The 23,621-nt window shown below is 43.2% G+C and overlaps 1 protein-coding gene across 3 annotated transcripts in view; it reads left to right on the forward strand.

Moving 5' to 3' along the window:
• Positions 1-23,621, forward strand: part of LOC129505409 (mast/stem cell growth factor receptor Kit-like) — an 83,384-nt gene that overhangs the window by 32,155 nt on the left and 27,608 nt on the right. For 2 of the 3 annotated variants that reach the window (XM_055318451.1, XM_055318449.1), the window contains exons 2-7: positions 3,969-4,238; positions 7,050-7,331; positions 8,421-8,557; positions 13,130-13,301; positions 17,211-17,400; positions 20,527-20,642. In XM_055318451.1, the coding sequence (XP_055174426.1) occupies positions 3,969-4,238; positions 7,050-7,331; positions 8,421-8,557; positions 13,130-13,301; positions 17,211-17,400; positions 20,527-20,642 (1,167 nt within the window). The remainder of the gene's footprint in view (positions 1-3,968; positions 4,239-7,049; positions 7,332-8,420; positions 8,558-13,129; positions 13,302-17,210; positions 17,401-20,526; positions 20,643-23,621) is intronic. The other variant, XM_055318450.1, reaches the window with a different exon arrangement.

Consider the following 23,621-nt stretch of genomic DNA (forward strand, 5'->3'; position numbering starts at 1 on the left):
CAAGGATGAGAGGCAGAGGCTCCAAAGGAGGAGATGGCTGGGATTTGCTGCCAAGGAGGCAGAAGTCAGGCAGGAACCCATTTGGGAAATGATGGAACCGTTTACATTCATGGGAAGTGAGTGAGTCAGGACTGACTGGAGGGGTGATAAGAGGTTCTGTTTCTAGAATAATTGTGTCTAACATTTATTATGTATTTTCTACGTAATAGAAACAGTTCTGAGTGCTTTGTATGACAGCCTTATGAAATAGGTTCTGTTGCTGTCCCTACTTTGCAAATGAGGAAACCAAGACAGAATTGATTAGTAACTCGCCTCAGGATCACACACTTAACTCCTTGGCAGAGCCAGGATGCAAATCTAGAGTCTTAACTCCAGAGCCAAGCTCTTACTGAGTATGCTCGACCATCTCAGTGTGAAAGCCAACATCTTCAAAGTGCCCTGTCCTGTCTTAAGCTCTTTGCATGGATTTGTCACATTTGATTCCCATAAGGACTCTATGAGATGAGGGTATTTTTATCATTTTCCAGATCTGGAAACTTGGTCACAGAGAAGTAGAGTGGCCTGCCTTTGAGGTCACGCAGCGAGGCTTAGCTTCCATTGGTTACGGTCCTTCTCCAGAAGTTGGCGATGGTTATTCAGCTGGATTGTCATAATACCTATGGCCCTTAAGATCCCCTCCCGAGAAAGCTAAATTGATTGAAGTGTTTTGAAGTATAAATTCTTTAAGGATTTTTGGATTAAATTTTCTGTCAACGTCACTGCTATTCCCTTGCAACAACTCCCTTTTTAAAAGGGGATAAATAATTGACATAATAGTGTCTCCATTTATTGCTGTGCCCATTTTCATTATTTAACACTGCATATGACTTTGAAAACAATCCCAAGCACTTCGTTTCCTATTCTGGCCCCCTGCATTTAGATGCTGAGCCCAGCAAGGGACAGATGATCTTGCCTATAGCCCTTCATGTGTTATTGGTGCTTAATAATGTTTGATGATTGTAATCGACCTTGTTGTTACCTTCTGCGAATCGAGGTTTGCTGAGTATCTTCAATCTGGGGTGTACTTGGCATGACCTCACGGAGCTGCAATTGAAGCCATGGTTGAAAGGTGCCCAGATGAAATATTGGGTAACAAATTGGAATGGAGACCAGTCATCATCTATGTGCACCTGCAGGGGATGGTTTCACTGCTGCTCTAGAGCATCTTTGGTGTGTCCCTCTCCTCTTCTGTCCTCACGTGTCAACAAGTCTCATCTGGGACTTTCTTTCTTTCTTTTTTTTTTTTTTTTTTTTGATTTTTATTTTATTTATCCATGAGGGACACACAGAGAGAGGCAGAGACACAGGCAGAGGGAGAAGCAGGCTCCATGCAGGGAGCCCGATGTGGGACTCGATCCCGGGTCTCCAGGATCACGCCCTGGGCCAAAGGCAGACGCTCGACCACTGAGCCCCCCAGGCGCCCCTCTTCTGGAACTTTTCACCTCCTTTGACTATAGATCTGTTTCTGTGCCTTCCTGTGCCGTAGCTTCTCACAGAGAGGTCTACGTGTAGAGCCTCTGACCCTGGGAGCACACGGAAATTCCCACTCACCTGAAATTGTTCTCTTGCATTTCCTGCAGTTTCTTTCTCACCAAATAGATTCGGTTTGTTCCCTTGGTCGCTTTTGTTCATCCTCTTGATCTCGCTCAGCATCTGCCCTAGTCCCCACCACCTTCTCTTTGAAACCTTCTGATGTGTTGCCTTCCCCTCCCACCCTCTTCCTTTCTGGTGGTGGTTTTGTTGTTGTAGCTTGTTCATTGTTGTTTGACTTTTAAATCTCAAATCTACACCCTCTTAGCTGGACGAGCTCTTCAAGATTGGTATTTTGTGTGTGCCTCTTTCTTCCACAAGCCCTCACCCTTGACTATCTGATCCTGCCTTTTTTTTTTTTAAGATTTATTTATTTGTTTATTCCTGAGAGACACACAGAGAGAGGCAAGACGTAGGCAGAGGGAAAAGCAGGCTCTCTGCGGGGGAGCCTGATGCGGGACTAGATCCCAGGACCCCAAGATCATGACCTGAGCCAAAGGAGATGCTCAACCCCTGAGCCACCCAGGCGTCCCCTGATCCTGTCTTTTAACTTCACACGTTATTTGCTCTTCCTCCACCATATGAAATGCAGGTCATAAGGTGAGAAGTCCCATCCACTGGCCCGGGAGCCCCTGAGAGCAGGGCTCTTGGCCCTCCTGGCCCCACACGTTTCTGATCATGTCTCCCCACCCCCAGTCATGCCAGACTTGGGGAGAGCTTCCTGGCCTGGCTTACCTGCTGCCTTTGCCTCCCACCTGCTCCTTTCTCCGCCTGGATTGGAGGATTTTTACTCCAACATCAGAACTCAGGTCGCTTCTTGTCTCCGACCTTGTATGTGTGCGGAGGGGATAGATATGCCATTTTGCCTATGACCCTGCGGAAGCGATTGAAAGCTCCCTCCTCCTCCACCCCCCCCCTGTTGCTCTAGCCTACCTCACCCCGGGACCCTTTCTTCCCACTCACTCACCCAGGTCGAATGTGAGTCAGTCTTTGTAGTTTTAATTACACTAGAACCATTAATGTGTTTTCCCTCTGATGGTATAATAATGCTCCTTTAGTCTCAGATCCTTACTGTCGGTCTTGTTCCTTCTGCCAACCTCTGAGGCCTGGAGCTCTTCACGGAGTTCCTTGAATCTGGAGGATCTCGGTATCTTACTGTGCATGTCACTTCTCTGCTGGAAAATATCGAGTGTCTCTGCACGGTCTGTGTGGTCTCTGTGGTATACATCTACGGCCCGTGTCTGTCTTCTCTTTCACCTCTTCTGATATGGTCAAGGTCCAGCCCACCTCTTCCTTCTTCTTCAGCTTGAAGCCAGAACAGCTGCGTTTCACTTATTGTGACATGTGAGTAGTGCATTCTCTAAACTCTGGGGTGCGTGTAAGAACCAGGTGTTGCACTTATGTGGACGTTTCCCCAGCACCCAGCTCGAAGCTCTTGCAGACCGTGAATAAGGAACAGGCACATTTGCATTCATGCAACAGATGGATGAATGAATGAATGAATGAATGAATGAATGGACTGCCATGAATTTTCTAAGCTTCAAGTTTCATACTCCGAGTCTAAAGTTTGCATCTTTATATTAAGAAGCCTATTTAGGCATTAGTTTGATTAGGCTGCAGCCCAACATATGTCATGAGATATGTCACGGTCTGATTTTTTTTTAAGATTTTATTTATTTATTCATGAGAGATACGGAGAGGGAGAGAGAGAGAGAGAGAGAGGAGAGAGGCAGAGACACAGGCAGAGGGAGAAGCAGGCTCCATGCAGGGGCCTGATGTCTCCAGGATCACGTCCTGGGCTGAAGGTGTGAACCACCCGGGCTGCCCTCATGGTCTGATCTTTAAAATGGGATTTTCATGTGCTGCCTTATTATTTGAGACTCTTAAATAGTTCTCCTTTGGGGAACATCACCGTATAAGGAGAATTTCACACAAATAACTGAATTCACAGCCAACCCATGTCATGGTCACGTACATTTTGCCAGAAGGGTAACAGGCCAGCAGGTTTTTTTGTTTGTTTTTAATAGTGTGGGGTTTTGTTTTTGTTGTTCCTGAGCAGGGTGTCAGCATGTCAGCACCATTTCGATGGCCCATATTCAGAGTGGAAACGTGACCCAGCTGTGTTTCTCCCCCGGAGAAGGGCCATGCGTGGCATCCCGCAAGGACGGCTTGCCTACCAAGTGTGACCCTCAGGATTAATGGAGAGTTGCAGAAAATGATTTTCTCGATGAAGAACTTAAGAAACTTTAAACAGAACTCTTTCTAACTGTAAATAGTGGGGCAACTTTGTCCTATTTTTATTGTAGAGCGCACAGAAGATGGAAATCAATATCGGAAGAGTCGCTTTATTTCGCCAAGGAAAAGATCGTACTCAACACGATTCTTATTTTTCTTGGCAGGCCCTTCTCAAGCATCTGTGCGTCCGGGGAAACCGTCTTTCCCATCCATCCATCCAGCAAAATCAGAGTTAATAGTCAGTGTCGGCGACGAGCTTAGGCTGACCTGCACCGATCCAGGATTTGTCAAGTGGACTTTTGAGACCCTGCGCCAGCTGAGTGAGAACACACACAACGAATGGATCACAGAGAAGGCAGAGGCGGGCCACACGGGCAATTACACGTGCACCAACAGAGATGGCTTGAGCAGGTCCATTTATGTGTTTGTCAGAGGTAAATGTGTGGCTTTCTTTCATGCTATGCTTTAGAGGACTTAATATCCTGTTCTTAATTATGGGTGACATAGAGATGGCTGAGCCATAGAGAAAATATGGCTAGGTCTAGAAAGCCTAAAACAAAATTTTCTTTGTTGGTCACCCCCCGCCCCCCGCCCCATCTCTTGATCCATCGTGGCTGTGGGTGTGACTTCAGCCGAAGGTGTGTGAGCCTGCGCTGCTCTTCCTAATGAGATTACGATATGGTTAGCCCATTTGTCCTGGCTCTCTGAGTAAACCCTGAGAATAAATGAGGCCCTTTGGGAAAGCTTCATTTTAATGCCTTGAGATCCTAGATGCTCCCACTTAGTAAAAACACTTCAGGGAACGAAAGGCCTCGGGAGGCCCAAACAGACCAACACTTCAAAAAGAATTGACCCACTTCTTAGGGGAGCAAATTCCAGAAAATCAACCCAGTCAGCTAAATCACCCCATGTCCCTCTTAGGTTCTTTAATAGTTGTCAGTTGATTCGTTTAAAAAAAAAAAAAGAAGAAGAAAGAAAAGAAAAAGAAACAAAGAACCAAATCAAAATGGTGACCTTTTTGGAAACAGAAGAAAACTACGATTGTTGGATTTCCGCACCTCATTTCCTATGATAAACTCGGTGATTCGCCTGTGTTTGCTGAACATCCTTGTCAAGAGGAGGTTTGCTAATATATGGGAGGCAGGAGGCTCTTTCTGTTGATGTAAAAACAAGGACTTTGAGCTTTAGGAGACGCATCCTCAGGTCCTAGGAGGAAGAATAGGGTCCCGGTTCTGGCTCTGAGTTTCTGTCCAGTGAACACGGGACTACGTAGGAGGCCTCATCCACAGTATTGTGGGGGAATAATGAATACGTCTGTCCTAGATTGCAGGTCTGAGGGACCTCAGGAGTCTCGGTTTCTCACCGGAACCCTGAGAGTCTCCTGCTCTGTCTTCCTGGTGTAATTGTCGTCGTTCAGGAGACCAGAATCGTGCAAATTCTGGCTCTCTCAAGGGTTCATCAAGTAGACTCCCCTTGTGTTCGCTGTAGGGAAGGTTGCCTCTCCTTAGTGTATCTGTTATTCTCCTACGTGGGTAAACTGAGACCTACCCATGGATAAGGCACAGCTTAGCCTCCGGGTATGTCTCGTAATTGTGGAGGTATCCTGTGTGCTGGTCGTTGGAATTCGAGAAGATACTCTAATTTCCAGGTGGTAATGAAGTCTCCTTCTGCATATGAATACAGTGGGTAGATGACTGAGGAAATGGGGGGAAGCTAGTAGCCAAGTCAGTCTCGCAGAGTTCATGGATTTTTTTTTTCTTTTAGAAGGGAAGTCTTCCTCAGTAAGTCAGAGCTATCAGAGCTACACTAAACTGCTGATTTGAGATGTTTTGGATACTTGAGTAGTTTACGTTACAGCAGGGAAGGAGATTGGGGCATTGTAGGAGCCGGGTTCCAGCAACTGAGAGAGAGTAGATGGAATGATAACCAGCGACGGCTTCGGACCTCAGTTCTATCCTCATGAGGTGCTTTATTCAGAGAACAGAGGAGTGAGGCTGGGACATGCGTAATTACTCATCCTAGAATCTTTTTTTTCCCTAAAATTAAATGGTAAATCTATTTCACCAATGTCAAATTGATTTTTTGTGGGACACCAAATTCCAAGTGGAATGGACAATGAATAAAGAAATTTTTTGAAATTTATTTTATTTTTATTTATTTTTGTATATTTTTTTATTGGAGTTCGATTTGCCGACCTATAGTATAAAACCCAGTGCTCATCCCATCCAGTGCCCCCCCTCAGTGCCCTTTAAAAAAAAAAAACAAACAACATTTTAAACATGATCTGTTGGCCCAACCGTCTGTCTGTATTAGCTTTACACGGTAGGGGTGGCCGCATATTGTGTGCACAGAATGAGGTTTGTCGTTGCTTATAGGAGGTCCCAGTCTGCCCGAGGCTTTCCCAGGCCACACCTGGTGTCCTGGCGTAATTATTAATAGCACTGCCCTTCACTCACAAGCGTCCTGGTTCGGATGATGAAGTATTTGCCACAGCATTCCCGAAACTCCTAAGACCCCCCTTGGGAATATGGCTTCATTGGATTTCCAGAAGTTTATGTTTATCCATATCTTTCAAGAAATAGGAAGAGTGGGGCCCCTGATGACATTTGTACAGGGTGGCCGGCTGATGGTCTCCCAGGCTCTGTGCAGAAGCTGAAAGGTCCTGGCCACGGGGAGTTCTGGAAAGGCCCCCGCCCCACCACCAGAAGGATAGAGAAAGATCAGCTTTCCCTGACCCTAATGGGTATCATCACACAGCCTTAGTCTTGGCCCATGCTGCTTGAGTATTCCCTGTTGTAGAAGAATAGGAACTATTGCAGTAAAATACCCTCCGAGTTTTAGGGGCTCAAATCGTGGTATCAGTTGGGCAGGGATTTGAGTTCCGCTCAGCCATTTCTGGGCCATGTCACTTTTTTAGGAGAGTCACTTTTGAGACTTCAGTTTCTTCACCTCTAAAAGGGGGGGGGGTAAGCATAGTGCCCATCACATCACGGGGGTAAGCATAGTGCCCATCACGTCGGGGTGCTTCGAGGATGAGATGAGCTAAAGTGTAATGGTCCGAGCTTAGTGTCCGACACATGGGAAGTGTATAACAAATGTTAACTGTTACTCGATTCGTAGTATTTGGATAAATTCTACTTTTGCTTGCAAAGAAGGAACAAAATGCGGAGTCATCCGTGATCTTTTAAAATGTCCTCGGTGCCTGCTGCCTGCCACTCAGACGACTGATTTTTGATCTGCTTTAGATCCTGCAAAGCTTTTCCTCGTAGACCTTCCGTTGTATGGGAAAGAAGGCAACGATACGCTGGTCCGCTGTCCTCTGACGGACCCAGAAGTGACCAATTACTCCCTCAGGGGGTGCGAGGGGAAGCCTTTTCCCAAGGACTTGACGTTTGTTGCTGATCCCAAGGCTGGCATCACGATCAGAAACGTGAAGCGCGAGTACCATCGGCTCTGCCTGCACTGCTCTGCGGACCAGAAGGGGAGGACGGTGCTGTCCAAGAAATTCACCCTGAAAGTGAGGGCAGGTAGGGGCCCTTTCTCTCTTTCTTGTGGGGAGGCGGAGCATCTGTTGATGGAGGGGTGACTTGTCTCCTCTCCCTGGTCTGTCTTACTCTCTGGCTCTTCATCACTTTCCCCAGCTCCCAACTACTGTCCGTGGCCGGTGAATTCTTTGCTTCGTAGCCCCAAGCCCCACACCCCCAATGCACGGCCGCCGTTGGCCTCCGTTGGCCACCGTTGGCAGGTGCATCTGCCAGAAACCGGTGCGTAGACCCCCAAAGGGACAGCTGTGAAACCTCACAACATCAGGACACCCAGAGTTTCATGACTGCATGAGGTGTGCTTCCGACGGAACCTCACTGGGGAGCTTTGATTCCACTGTTGGGAAAGATTAGCACATACATTATTCACCCCTTGATTTATTGTTGAGAGAGGAATTGAGTTTCTCCTCAGCGATTTGATTTTAATGCATTCCCAGACTTATTCCCAGTCTGAGGAGGAGAGCACCAACAGAGTGTGGCCCTTGTTATCATCGTGGCATTATGTTGATCGAATTCGTAGCCGGAAGATGTCTGGATTTCTGTGTCTCCGAGCTCATCAAATTCCACACCGGGTGACATTCTGCTACGGAGGGGTTTTTATGGAGGCTTTTGAAAAAGGGTGCTCATTGGGATTAAGGAAAGTTCGACTATTTAAAAATGGAGATTTTTCAGAAATGAGCAAGCTATTATTACTACGGCACATGGGAAAGATGCCTGTTTGGTTGAAAGACTGTAAGTAGTCGTAGGTCACGTCCTCATGAAACCATCAAGGTTAAAGCCACTTTCCCTGTGCCAGGGCTTCTCCCTGTTTCAAAATAGCTTTGGCCAGGAGCATTATCATCTCAAAGCAGACATTCCTATTTTTGTCGCTCAATATTAATGAATTTGCTTGAAGGATGCAAGATTGGATTGCTGATGTCTTCAGATAGGCAAGTAATACAGATTGATCAGTACTTGAGATTTCATTTAAAAGATGCCCAAATAGGTCGGGTGCATTCGAGGAAAAGCAGTAGGTGACAATGGCATATGATCGTGGAAGAAATAATTTGAGGGCCACGTTTCTTCTTGTTCTAGCCTTCAGAGCTGTACCCGTCGTGTCAGTGTCCAAAACAAGCTCTCTCCTGAAGGAAGGGGAAGCCTTCTCCGTGACGTGCTTTATAAAAGATGTGTCTAGTTTCGTGGACTCGATGTGGCTAAAGGAAAACAGCCAGGTAAGTGGCTTGTTTCCTTTGTTTTTCTCAATACATTGTTCTCTCTGTGGGGGACATTTTAAGGTTTTCCCCTTAAAACAGTCCATTGATTATCCTGGGGATGGCTCCGCTGGTGTGTCTGTCTGAGGCGGGGCTGTCTGGGCGTATGTCGAGATGCACATTGCCCCCTTCCGTAACACCATATGTGGATGTGTGTATTCATTATTAGCGACAAATACGTGTCATTTTGTAAATTTATTTTGAGAAGACCGAAGAGAGAACTTCAGACTCCTCCTGTTCTATACCGTGTGCTGTTTCTTTGACTTTTGTAGGGAAAATTTTAAGAACACTTCTTGTTAGCCACGTACGTTAACCTTGAGTTTTAAGACTCTTAAAATTATCCAGGCCAGATGATTTAAAATATTGGGAAAAGTCGTCAATTTTTCCCCCCTTCCATATTTAAAAACAGTCAATGATCTCAGATACTAACCGGGGCGCTCCCTCCTTTCCCACAAAGTGGCCTATCCATTTGAGAGCTGTGTTTCCTTTTTTCTTGATCTGACTTCTCCCCTCTGAGGCTGGTTACCTGAGATCAAGTTGCTAATGGTTTTCTATTTGTTTTAGTCACTGTTCATAAAATGGTTATCTTTAATCTGAAACATTTGGACATGTTTAAGTTCTCATTCATTTAACAAATGCATATTGAATGTCTCCTATATGTCAGATACTGTGGAAGGCGTATCTTAAGTAAATTTCAGCCAGTTATATGAAGTTTTCCCCCCCCCTAAATAATCATTAATAGCAAGGTCTTTCAAATTCTAATTTCCCAAATATGTTGCTTTAAAATTCCCATCCACCGAATTTTCAGTAATTTTTATTTGCATAATCTTGGCCATCTAAGGTAATTTGCTATCACAGTGGTTTTTCTTCAGAACACATGTATGCATTGCATGGGAGAAAAGATATATTTTCCTCCTCCTCTTCCTCCTCTTCTTCTTCCTTCTCATGCTCTGTATTCAACATGGCCAATTTCATGCCTCTTTAAAGAATTCTTTGCTCCATAAGTAACCATGGTGATTAGCATAATGCAAAGTACTATGATGGTATTCGCGTAGACTTGTGATGGATGACACCTTGCTGATGAAGCCTGCCATTGACTAGAGACTGGATCGTACTAGAGTCTTGTTCTCTCAGACCAGTGGCTTAAAGAAACAAGTTTTAGTTTCCATATCATATAATTTAATAAAAACAATAGCTTATGTATGGATTTTTGACTGACCCTACGGAACGCAATCCTATATTAATTGGCTTTCCATAATCCTTGATTTCAGATGAGAGAACAGTTTAGACCATGTGTGTATTTGAGCCTCTGCATAACTTGAAAATCAGCCTTTTTTCATGAGAAATTCAATTGCCCCAGGCAGTTTTGTTCTGAACCACTTTTCCCAGGAGTCCTGCGTGCCATTCCCAATTAATCCACTGGCGCTGCTAGATAAGCTTTCAGTGTTGGGAGCTCTTTGGGGAAATCCCAGTGTGCACCTCAAGGGTTAAGGAAAACCAAATCACATGCAAACAATATGTAATGTGTGACTTGCAGATGGGGCTCGTGGCTCCATGCCAAGGTTCAGCCGTGAATCTTTTGTTGATATCCTTTGGCTTCATTGGGAATACTTAGCACTGTGAGCGCTATGAAATTATCTTAAAAATTCCTGGTATTTGATTCTGACCGTTTAGAATAAGTTTAAAACTCACAGAGAAATTTAGGATAAAATGACTACTCTAGAGTTTTTGCAGTTGTTTGTTTTAAACCCTAAGAGAGTCTTGGAGTTTATTCACCACTCGTGACTCTTGGTTAGCTTTCCTAGTGCCTCTAAACCCTTGTATTTTTACTTTTAATTATGTTATTTGACATCATCCTGAATTAAGGTCTTTGGGTTTAGGTGTTGATATTGTATCACATCGGACCAAGCTATTCCTTCCTGCGCTGACATGTGTTCCTTGTTCCTGGTTAGCTCCTTGTCATAGACCCTCGGGCTACATATATCTATACCACAAATCTAGAATGTGGTATGTTAGCTGTCTGTGATTACTCTGCCTTTGCAGAGAAGTCTGTGACCTGGTGGACCGGGAGAGGACAAAACAGTGTCCCCTCACCTTGCTACTGCATCTTCTTGATTGCTCTTCTGCAGTGAAATGGCAGATTTCTGCCAATTATTAGAAGAATCTCTTGGAAGAGAGTGTCTTCATATCTGCATTGTGCTTCAAAATGAAAAGGCCTTTAAAGACCTCTGCTTTCTTATTTCCTTTTATTTATTTGAGAGAGAGAGAGAACAAGCAAGGGAGGGAGAAACAGAGAAGGAGAGAGACAGAGGGAAGAGCAGACTCCTGCCGAGCAGGGAGCCCGACGCAGGGCTCCATCTCAAGACCCCGAGTTCATGACTTGAGCCAAAGGCAGACGCTTAACCTACTGAGCCACCCAGGCCCCCCCCCCGTCTCATTTCCTTATAGAAACAAAAGCTGAGACTAGTAGTATCCTCGACTTGCTCAAGATCTCACAGTTAGTTAAGAAAGCAGGTTTCTCTTCTTTTTATTTCAAAACATTCCGCTTTGGCAGTCTGCTCTTATGTATGCTCACTTTAACGTAAAAAAAATTTCCAAAAATATAATAACATGAGGAAAAAAGAAACAGATATGATTCCACCATTGCGTGTTGTAGTGCTGTGCAATGGGAAATAAAATGTGAGCCTCCTGTGTGATTAACATTTTCTAGTAGGCACATGACAGAGCCAGAGTAAAATCGACACATTTTATTTAACCTAGTATAGCCAAAATATTATCTTATCAATGTAATTAACATAAAAATATCAATGGGTTATTTTGCACTACTATTTTTCATATTAAGGCTTCAAAATCTGGGGCATACTTTATATTTATAACACAGGTTGGACCTCAAGCATTCCAAGAGCTCAGTATTCTTTGTGTGTCTGGTCTTTATAAATACTATATTGCCCACTTTTTTTTTCATATTTCTTTTCCCTCTGCTCCCATGCATATGTATTACCACATGTTTGCAGTTTTAAGGTACACTCGGTTTATGCTTATTAAGTAATATGAACCCTTTTCTTATTTTCACATTTATAATTTTGATACTTGGTATACATTTAGGTCATCTCTGAGATTTCACTGCAGTAAATATTTTGAAGCTTTTTTAAAAAATTGAGTTATTTCCTTGAGATAAGTTTGCTGGAACTGATCAGGGGTCTGAACAAACAGCCAAATTGCTTTCCACAGGGATTGTTCTGATTTACAATAGTGTCAGAATGGTCTCGTGCTGATAGGTTGACCATAGCCTGGCCAGCGCATTACCCTTGGTCTCGTTTCATGTCAGTATCAGCTCCTGTTTCTTTTTTTGTTGTTTGTTGTTTTCAGTTGTTATTTTTTTCCGTAGGAATGTGTTCATTTTACCGAAAATTGGGAAGCTGCAGAAAGCTCTATAGTACTCCCTCTAATATTTTCAGAGTGACTATAGTTTATGTTATGTTTTATTCCCATGATGTTTTCCATACAAGAAATCTCTCTGTGTCTTGTCTGCAGGCAAATAATACGAGTAGAATGGTGATAGCACAAGAGTAAATTTGCAACTTTTTCTCTTCCACTCATGCTTAAATAATTTGGGGTTTGGTCTTAGACGTCTCACATACTTTGGAACTCTTTTTAATAGTTGCCAAAATTCTACTGGATAACAACTGTAGGATGAGTCTCCAAGTTAGTTTTAGACATTGTGGTTCAATTTTTACTCGTGAAAATAATATAGATGTTGATAAAATAGAATATTATTAATAGTGATGTGTTTTCTTTCAATCACTGGGATATAGAGATAATGATATGACCTAACTATGAACAATTGGTGTCGCTTTTTTCCCCTGCTCTGGAAATCTCACTATTTATTTTCTAAGATCTGCTTAATGACAGCAGAATGTAGTGAATGTACTGGATGTTTTTGATTAACTGGAAGATTTGAGTTCTTTTTTTTAATTTTTATTTATTTATGATAGAGAGAGAGAGAGATGCAGAGACACAGGCAGAGGGAGAAGCAGGCTCCATGCACCGGGAGCCCGATGTGGGATTCGATCCCGGGTCTCCAGGATCGCGCCCTGGGCCAAAGGCAGGCGCCAAACCGCTGCGCCACCCAGGGATCCCGAGATTTGAGTTCTTGATATGACCTAAATATGCTGACTAAATGTAAAGTATCAGTATTCAGTAATATTTCTTATATAGTAACTTCTAAAATTTGGCACGTTAAAATATTTAGTGCTGCAGAGAATTTGGAATGATGTACGCCATGGTTATCATGAAATGAATTTTCATGTTTTTTCCAATCATTAATAATGACTATCTTTCAATATAATCCTGTAATATGAAGTGTTCCAATGACAGACTTGTCATGATGCTTTATTATTCTTACTTAAGTAGTGTATAATGAATGTTAATATGGAGAAGTTAATTGCTGCTATTTTTAATTTATCTAGGAAAGATCCTGAATATAAATTTTATGGTAATCTTTGGTTTTTTTTTCTCTCTTTCCAAAACCAGCAGACTAATGCACAGACACAGAGTAATAGCTGGCATCGCGGTGACTTCAATTTTGAACGTCAGGAAAAGTTGATTATCAGCTCAGCAAGAGTTAATGATTCTGGAGTGTTCATGTGTTACGCCAATAATACTTTTGGATCAGCAAATGTCACAACAACCTTGGAAGTAGTAGGTAAATGTCTCTATCAGAATGTATAAATTATTGGCAGTAGTGAAAGAAGAAATTGCTAGATAGCTTCCTTTTTATGCTAATAGAATGTTGAAGAGATTACTAGAAATTTAATTGTCACCACATGAATGAATGAATGAATGAATGAAAATGATCACTGTCGCCTTTTCCAACCAGAGCACAAAAGCAAATTCCACTAGTTTAATAAAGAGGAAGTGGAAACTTGCAACTGAAGTTGTTTAAATGGGTCATTTTCTCCCATCCCTCCCCCCCCCACTAAACAAGTAAGATGTTAGGTGGAACTTTTTTCAAAAATTCGAGTCTTTACTGAATGACTCGAGTTTAGAAATGGGTGTGGACTTTCTCAGTGGAGGAGTCCAGATGCTGAGAGCCTGAAGTAGTTCTCTGAATCTTTTAGGGGGGCACCTGAGCCTTTGGTTTATCTTTTTACCACTCATGGGTCTAGTTCATTTGTCACAGGAAGGGCTGAGTTGGGCTGCTTCTTCCTAGGACACCGCTCACTTTACCCCATCCTCCAGCCGTGTAGGCCATAGTGTGAACCTTCAGGAAGGAGGTCCCCTGGGGCCTGAATCATTGGTTCTGCACAGCATAAACTGGGTCATGTTACCCTATAATCCTAACCCCATCATAGCTGGTATGCACAAGTGGTTTAGTTTCCTTCCCTACTCTGGAAATCTCACTAAATATTTATTTTCCAAGATTTACTTAATGGGAGCAGAAGGTAGTGAATGTACTGGATGTTTTTTGATTTACTGGAAATAAGAGTAATTTTTAAATTGCTTTATTTACACATTTTTTTGTTTTGTGAGTATTGTCTGAATTTAATCTCTTGTGTTTTTTTTTTTTAATGCAAGTACAGTCTCTGTGCTTGACTTTGATTAAGTACTGGTAGGGTGGCAAATTTCTTCATCATGAGCCATAATAAAATGATGTGATACTTGTTTTCATTTCTCCTCTTCCCCCCATGTTTCCTCAATAATTTATGAAGCAGTGTTAGAGGTCTGTGATTTATCCCACAATGAGCTCATATAATTTTGGCATTTCTGCCCATGTTGTAATGGAAAGCATCTCACCAGACTAAACGTGGGAAACACGCTTGACTTGCAGTGATAGAACCAGCATGCAGAAAGAGTATTACTTTTTCCCTAAACGTGATTGTGAACCATTTATTAATTTGAATGGAAAGCTATGCTTTCAAAATATTAAACTCCATAAGTGCTAATTTGCTAAGTTGATTAGGGAGCATGTTGATATATCAGCTTCAGCTCCAGAAAGCAATTAGTAAGGACGTTTTGAGCATATTATTGTATGTAATCAGATTTTTAAAATCCATTCATCAATTTCCAAGAATATGACTGTGTAACTGGAAAGGCTTGTGGCTCTGAAACCTGAATCTGGTTTTTTATTGTTTTGGGGTGGGTTGGGATGGGACACGAACAGGAGGAGACAAAGAGAAAAGTAATTTCTTTGGGGGCTGGGAGTAGGAGAATTTGGATACCATGTGGAGTGGCTTTGGGATGGTCCCCACCTGGTTTTAAGTTGGGGCCGTGCCACCCAACTTTTGAATGCAGCCTACTTTAACTCTACCTGCATTTTCTCTTATGAGAAACCCTACCTCTAACTGCAGAGGTTATAGAGAGGAGAAAAGGCAATAGATTTCATAGAAGTACCTCACATAGCGTTTGTACTGGTTAAATACTAATGCATCACCAATTTCTTAATGCAGAAGTACCTGAAAAAAATCATACTTTATGTAAAAACAACCCTGATGGAATTCTTTGATTTGAATAATTCTGATACTTCATGAATTTGAAGGACATAAAAGTATATTGAGCCAAAGGACTCTGGGAAACTCAGGAGGAACTTAAGTATTTTATGTATGGTGATGATGAGGGAACTCATTTCAGTGCAAATATTGTGGTCCGTAATATTTGAGCATTTTGCATTGTGTGGGATCAATTTATGACCCTAAGAACCTGAAACTGTAACACAGCACTCCGAGGAAAGATTTATTCCTTCAAAATTAACCGAAAATCTAAATTTGCTTTAAAAATGGCAGAGGGAGCTTCATTTATGATTCAGGCATTAGAACAGGGTGGTGGTTTCCATCTCCATCTTTCACCCGGATGATTTTTTTATTCTCATCTGTGACACATCCTTTTCATTGGTGCAGTTGGACTCTTTTCTTATTCTGAATCTCTAGGAAACTAAAGGGCAGTAAATACTAGAACGACAACTCATGTAGGACCTTAACATTTTCAACTGAGTAGTGCCAAAAATAATGAATAATTTTAAATTTTATAATTCTTAAATTTGGGGAAAGAAATGGAAGAATAAAATGTGAAAACCCTTCCACTAATGTGATAGAACTGTTTTTAAAGATTTGGTAAATTGATTATATTTTTGCACGCAGCAGGGTTTCAGTTACACAAAAGATGTCACTCTCTCTCTCTCGAACTGAAAGTAGAGAATCTAGGGAATTTGCTGCTGTAAGAAGAGGCCAGCCTTGGCTTCTCATGAACCTGTACTCCGATCTGGGCTCTGCCTTTGGGTAGCTAACCGTTTAGTTTTCCAGGACTGGATATTTTTCATGTGTCAATTAGGAGTTCTAAGTGTTCTCTTTCAGTATTGTTATACAATTATATATTTGCCGTAATTATTAATTAGAGTGTATGCTAAACTGCATAGGGCAGTTCTTGGCACATAGCAAACATTCCATAAATGGTGGCCATAAAACTAATATTGGCAATAATTTTATTACTTTTTTTTTCAAACTCTTTCTTATCTTATTATTATATAACCATTTCTAAGGGCTGCTTGAGAAACCAGTTCTCTGATTTTGAAAATTATTATGTCCAGGGTGGATAGCTGTTCCTTTGGTCTGTAGTTATCCACTAAAAAGGGATCTCAAGTGGGAATTACAGGGTTAAATGGGAGAATAGATAATTATAGAAAATCTATATTGCTAAATGCTTTCTGAAAGAGTTGTGCCAATTTACAGTGTGTAATTCGGCGTGCTACTTTTACCACACTTGCAAAATTATTGAGTTTCCTTCAAATTAGTTTTCCTATTTTTCCACAGGATGGATATACTTTATTTTTTAGCAGCTTTATTGAAGTTCTGCTATTTTTAATAAGTGAAGAGTGACGACTTATTTTAAGTACTAGTTTAAATATTTCTCCATCTATATTTTCATGTTCTTTTTCTTATTACCTTACTTTTACTATATAGACATTTAAAAAAAGCTTATATATTCAGATTCTTGGGATTTTTTATGATTTTAGGATTCTTTTTCTTCTGTGGTTCCTAAAAAGCCTAGAAAACTGCCCTTCCCCCTCCCCACCTAGAAGTTTGATAGGAGTTAATTCTGTTTAGTTAAAAATACGGTAGGGTTTTTAAGGTGCTGTCCTTCATTTCATCTGTGATACATGATGTGATGAGAAGATGGATGTTTATTTTTCTTCAAATACTAAATGGTGTTCTTTCAACATCTCCACTGACCATTAGGATCTCTTCTTCATCTTGATTTTGGACACCTTCATATCATCACATTTATATTGAGTCTGGGTATGACTATTTAGTCCAAAGTTTTTTGACCTAAGAAGCATCAGGTCCAGTCATTCTAGAAGACTTTTAACAAGATGGTGCTAGATCTTTAAGAGAGTTGCTTGAGAGACAGGTGGGAGAATGAACATTTGAGGGCTGTCCTTTCTCACTTTATGACGGTGATTCTACAAGAGCAAAAAGACCCAAAAAAGGTACAATGGCAAGTCAAAATATTCTTAATACCTGACCCCAGTCCACTATCCTTACAGCCAAAGGGGAAGCTGTGTTTTCTGTTGTGTGGTTGTGGATCATAGTTTCTCCCTGTTTTATTCTGTTATAACTAGATAAAGGATTCATTAATATCTTCCCCGTGACGAGTACTACAATATTTGTAAATGATGGAGAGAATGTGGATCTGATTGTTGAATATGAGGCATATCCCAAACCGGAGCACCAGCAGTGGATCTGTATGAACAGAACCTTCACTGATAAATGGGAAGATTACCCCAAGTCTGACAACGAAAGTAATATCAGGTAAGAGAAGAGCCTCGCGCTGGGGATTAGACATTTCTCCCCACTTCCCTTCGCTTACCAGATCCTATTTTTGTGGCCCATAAGTGTGTGAGAGGACACCTGGCATAGGAGGAAGTGTGGGGCTCCTTCCTGAGTCTTCAGGCCAGTGTTGCCTTTTGTGTTGTGTTTAAAACCCGCACAAAAAGTCTGTGCATCAGTTTTCACATTTCTGATATGGAGGATGATCGAAAGCAGGGAATGGCACATTCTAGGGACACATTAAATTATTTTTCAGAGGAAAGAGGAAAGTGAGTGCTTTGAAACCTTTTTGAAAATACTGTCAGGGCCACCTGGGTGGCTCAGTGGGTTAAGCCTTTGGCTCAGGTCGTGAGATCCAGCCTTGCGTTGGGCTCCTTGCTCAATGGGGAGTCTGCTTCTCCCTCTCCCTCTCCTCCTCCCCCTGCTTGTGCTCTCTCTCTCTCTCTCTCTCTCAGATGAGCAAATAAAAATCTTTAAATAAATACAATCTTTAAAAATAAACAATGAGAACTGTCAGAAAAAGAGAGGTGCCTGTGTCATTAAGCCTCTGACTCCTGATTTCTGCACAGCTCATGATCTCAGGGTCATGGGATCAAGCCTGGAGTTGGGCTCCCGGCTCAGTGAGGAGTCTGCTTCTCTCCTTCTCTCTCCCTCTGCTCCTTCCCACCCTGGCCCCACAGCTCACATGTCCTCTCTCTTTGTCTCAAATAAATAAATAAATACGTCCTCTCTCTCTGTCTCAAAAATAAAAAATAAATAAATAAAAAATAAGTAAGTAAGTAAGTAAGTAAGTAAAACAACCAACTATATGAAAACTAAGCCTCATTCATTCAGTAGCTTTGGTCCAGGCAGTGAACTCCAAGTTCTATGACATCACACCTCTCTCTCTCTCTCTCTTTTTTTTTAAGGATTTAATTTATTTGAGAGAGAAAGAGCAAGCGCACACAGCGAGGAGCCGAGGGAAACTTTAGCAGTCTCCTCCCTGAGCTCAGAGCCCATGTGGGGTTCAGTCCCACGACCCTGAGATCATGACCTGAGCCGAAACTAAGAGTTGGATGCTTGACTGACTGAGCCACCCAGGCGCCCCCACATCTCTCATTTGATCCTCAAGACATTTCTAACAAAAAACAGTAGCAATCATAAAATAGTAAAAAATAAAATGAAAATAGTAAGTAAAAATAAAATTAATAAAAATAATAAAAACTACAAAGCAAAAGCATAAAAGTAGCTTACTTTATGTAGGCTGCAGGTGCTCTTGCCTGCGCTGCACTGTTCTCAGTACCTTCCATATATTAAGTCAATAATTTCAGTCCTCACAAACCCCATGGACAGGCACTTTTATTCTTGTCGTTTCTGAGAAGAGGAAACTGAGACACAAATGAGTCTTGATGTAACTTGACCAAGGTCAAATGGCCAACAGAAGTGGATGCCTTCGTAGACTTTTTTTTTTTTTCCCCAGTGAAGAGCTATGGGCTGTTGTAGGAATATGGGTGAGAGGTGAGGCTGTCCTGGGTCAAGGTGCAGGGGCTGGAGGGAGGAGGATGGATTCGGGAGGTATCCAGGCTACCTCTTTAGTAAGACTCAGCGATTGAGGGGATAGGAGAGAGAGGTAGGAGCTGAAGATACCCCTTCAGATTCTGTATTTATCAGCTACGTTGGAGGGTGAGAGGTGATGTCTTTCAAGGAGGAGGGGGAAGGGTTGGGAGGGCAAAGACCATGAGTTTTTGGGGTTGGTTGAATTTGAGAATGTCCACGGGCTCTTGAGTGTGGACATTCAGGTAGGAAGTATCGAGGGCAGGTTCCCCAGAAGCAGAGCCTGAGACAGGGATTCTGGGTCAAGAGCTTCATTGAGGGAGAGGGAGAGCAGGACAGGAAGGGTAAAGGAGGAGAGAAAGGATGGATGGGTGATTGGCAGGCTGATCTCAGGGGCGCTCTCCAGAGCTTTTGTCCCTCCCCACGGGCAGTCACTCATCAGCCCTAGACCTAGAGAGGCAGTCAGTGTCCAAAAGGGGCCAAGTGTCCAAGGGCAAGACTTGGGAGGATGTTGCAGGTGTGAATCATTATAAGCTGTACCCATGAGGCAGGGAGATGCAGGCATGCAAATAGCTCTGTAGAGGAGGCGAGGACCGAGAGCTCTGAACCAGAGGTAAGGATTTGAAAGCTGTGAGCAAACAGCAAGGAGTTCATCGTGAGAGTGGATCGCTCGGGGGCGTGTGCATTGTGAGAGGAGATGAAAGTCTGAAGAGGCCCCTGCGTATATCTGGGCGGTTGTGTATGTTGCTCACACGGGTCCAGGGCTGCCCAGGGCGCTCCACCCACACCAGTGCCCACGTCGGGAACTCCCTTGGCAGGCCTGTGGGCTCAGTCTACACAGCCATATCTAGTATCATCCCGGTAGGAAAACAGAAGCTTGAATAGCACATACTGGAAAGGATGCCAGGAGGAAGTAGTGGGGGTGAAAGGAGAATTGGGCGATTATGATCTTTGCAAGAAGGAAGGTGAGGGTCCTCCACGTGGGCACCTGCTCGTCTGGGGGCCCCGCCAGGGGCACAGCGTTATAGGGCAGCAGGGTGGGTGAGTTCAGGACACCGGGGAAGGATTATGGGCAGAGGGGGACCTGGGCATGAGGACAGCCAGGAGGCCAAAGAGGCTGCGGCCTCCACAAGGCCACGAAAGCCTCTCCCCACTCAGCCATTGGGCCCAAATTAAATACATGCCTATAGGTTCGTATCTGTTAACATGGATCCTGTTAATACTGAGTTAAGTGCTTAGTCTGGTCCTTCCTCCCACAGGCGTGTGTTTCCAAGAGAAACTGTGGACAAGATGCTCACCCGAGGCAGGCCGTTCGCGAGAGCTTGATTTCTTTTCTTTTCTTTCTTTTTTTTTTTAATTTTTATTTATTTATTTATTTATGATAGTCACAGAGAGAGAAAGAGAGAGAGGCAGAGACATAGGCAGATGGAGAAGCAGGCTCCATGCAGCGGGAGCCCGATATGGGATTCGATCCCGGGTCTCCAGGATCGCGCCCTGGGCCCAAGGCAGGCGCCAAACCGCTGCGCCACCCAGGGATCCCTAAAGGTTTTTTCTTTTCTATTTTATCCTTTGTAGATATGTGAGTGAACTTCATCTAACCAGATTAAAAGGGAACGAAGGAGGCACTTACACATTTCAAGTGTCCAATTCCGATGTCAATTCTTCGGTGGCCTTTAATGTTTATGTGAACAGTGAGTAAAACGAACAGTCCCTTATCTTTTTATTTTTTATTATTTTAAGTTGGGGCTCGTGCTTGGAACGGCTGCGGCTCTGAGCTCGTTGTGTACTATGTAAATAATGTTTCATGATGATTTTGACCTTAACAAAGACCCTGTGGTTTGGTGGTTGGAAGAATGTGCACGAAAGCCAATTCCTTGCCCTACGTTTCACTGACCACGCGACCTCGCAGAGGTCACTCGGATTCCGGGTGCTGCCGTTGACGCAAACAGAGGAGCCAGAGAAGTCAAAAATAACTGTCATGTCGGGGGGGGAATGTATTATTATTGATTGTTGAAATGGGGAGCCAGAGGTTGAATAGGACCTGGATTGTGGTGTTAGTTGGGCAAGAGATGCTATCAGGCTCCGTCATGAGTTCTCTGTTAGGGCGCTTTCTCTTCCAGGGCTGTGATATCATCTGTGTTGAGATTGTTCTCTCACTAAGACGAATGCAGTATCGATCCAGCTCAACGAGACCCTCCTGCAAAGCATGTGGGGACTGTGGGAGAGGGAGCAGGTGGTTTGGGCGGGAGGATGGCTTTGGGCGTGGGAACCTGAACACCTGAGTCCTGCCCTGCTGGACTGTGGCCCCTGCAGCATCTCAGAGAAATGGCTTTGCACAGAGGTTGAGGCCAAGGGAGCATGCTCGCCAGCTGGGGGGCTTCTGCTCCGTGCAGGGCACCCTCCTGGCTCTACTCTAGGGCCCACCTGCACATCCAAGGAAGGACAGCAGGTGTCTGACACACCACACCAGCCAGGGGACCAGGGGACCAGGGGATGGGAGGCCTCCACAGACACAGAATTCCAGGGGAGTGGTCAACAACAGGACCATTGGGATTAGCCATCCTGGGTGTGTGTTGGGAGGTGAGGGATTAGGAGACAATCTGGAACATTCCCTAGGGGATAGCTTAGTAACTGTGCTGAGTGCTCGTGGTGGTGTGTGTGTGTGTGTGTGTGTGTGTGTGTGGGGTGCAGGAGGGGCTGTGGGAACAAAGGAGGGGTGCCAGTTTCTTGTCCTCAAAGAGCTGACCTTCTGTGAAGTCATTTTACAAGTTACTTCGTTGGTGCTGCAACTCAGCCCTACGGGGTAGGGGTAGCATGATCCAGCTGCAGATGAAGACAGAAAAGTGACACTCAAGGCTTTGGATTCCTAATCTGGAGACTTTTAACTCTGTCCTCATTTCCAAGAACAAGAGGGTCATATCTGTGGAGCTAAATGAATTTCTTAACTATAGACCTTGCCAGGATCCTTAAAATCATATCTGTGGAGCTAGACAAATTTCTTTCTTTCTTTTTAAGAATATTTATTTATTTACTTATTTACTTATTTATATTTATTTATTTATTTATTTATTTATTTATTTATTTATTTATTTATTTATTTATTATTTGTTTATTCAGACATAGAGAGAGAGGGGCAGAGACACAGGAGGAGAGGGAAGCAGGCTCCATGCAGGGAGCCGGACCTGGGACTCGATCCTGGGATTCCAGGATCGCGCCCTAGGCCTAAGGCAGGCACTAAACCGCTGAGCCACCCAGGCATCCCCTGCCAGACGAATTTCTTAACTACAGACCTTGTCAAGATTCTTAATGTGCCAGGAGGAGGCTGTGGGATGGGGTATACAGCTCAACTTGTTTGACCACAGAACTTAGCTTTTTTTTTTTTTTTTTTTGAGGGAATCATACTCATTAACGTCTCCCTTCCTCAGTACAGTGTTGATTATATGGTATCTCATTGGCCTGCATTTCAAATAGCTCTAGATTAATTCAGATGTTAATCAGAGGAGCTTAGCATATCGCACATGGGCAAAATTACCTGCTTCTGAAAAATCTCAATATTCAAGTAACTTAAGAGACGATTACAGGTAAATCAGTATTCTTACGAGCCGAATATGCATATTATCCACCCAAAACTGGATTTTTGGGTGCTCTAGTGCAGTGCTTCTCAAACTGTCTATGGGAAAGGACCTGTTTTTTTTTTTTAATTTTCCAAGTTATTCGGGATCAATCCTTGCTACAAAATACGGTAAGAACCTATCACTAGGAAAGTGAATTGAATAAGAATAATGATGTATGCAAAACCCAAGTTTAAAATTTTTTTTTTTTTTTTTTTTAAGGAGATTCCATAGATAGACTGTCCGGATGCTCCTGCTAAATGCTTCTTGTCAGCTGCACCTCACCTCTTTGCGGACCAGTAACAGCAGACCATGGCCTCGGCCTACTCCACAGGCCTCACTGCAGCCCTATTGGGAGCGGGGAATTTTATAAAGCTCAGTGCCATTTGCATCTGTCTTTCCCTGGCTTCAAGGTCAAGGAGGCTGTGGGTCACTGACCTTACAAAGATGTCTCTGAAGTCCCATTTTTCTGGTGACAAAATTGCTGCAATTTTACTTACCAGGCTCATTTTCCATCCCGCACGATTGGTGTTAGTCACCTCTGCTGGTGAACCCTGCCTCTTTGAAACTAGATAGGGAACCACATTAAGCTTTCCAGATGATTTTTTTTTTTTTGGAGGGGCGGATTCCCTATTGGGGCAGAACTTTGATTATTCGGGGGCCCAGGTCTCAGATGCCCACCCAGCATCAACTGATGAACAGCTGCTCCATGGCACTGGGCACACAGATAAGGGTGGTTTAGTGTCTCCCCACTTAGGTGAAGTTTTTCAGGAAGTCTTTCGTTGCTGTCAGTTTGTTATAAACCCTTAACTGACAAAAGGCATTTCTTGCATTTACCTAACACATTGGATTTCTTGAGCTCCACACGCTTTGACAGAGGTGGTATTTTTTGTGTGAAACTTAAAAAACATCTGCCTCTTGCGAAGTGTGTCCAGTCGCTCTTTACAGATGAAGTCAGCTAATAACTTTGTCGATTTTTCTTTAATTGGATAAGGTTTCTAATGTTACACTTTAAAATCAAAAGGTAAAAATAGTTTTGAAATTTAAAATCGGAGCGGT

The sequence above is a fragment of the Nyctereutes procyonoides genome, unplaced genomic scaffold (assembly GCF_905146905.1).
Source record: "Nyctereutes procyonoides isolate TBG_1078 unplaced genomic scaffold, NYPRO_anot_genome, whole genome shotgun sequence".
Lineage (NCBI taxonomy): Eukaryota > Metazoa > Chordata > Mammalia > Carnivora > Canidae > Nyctereutes > Nyctereutes procyonoides.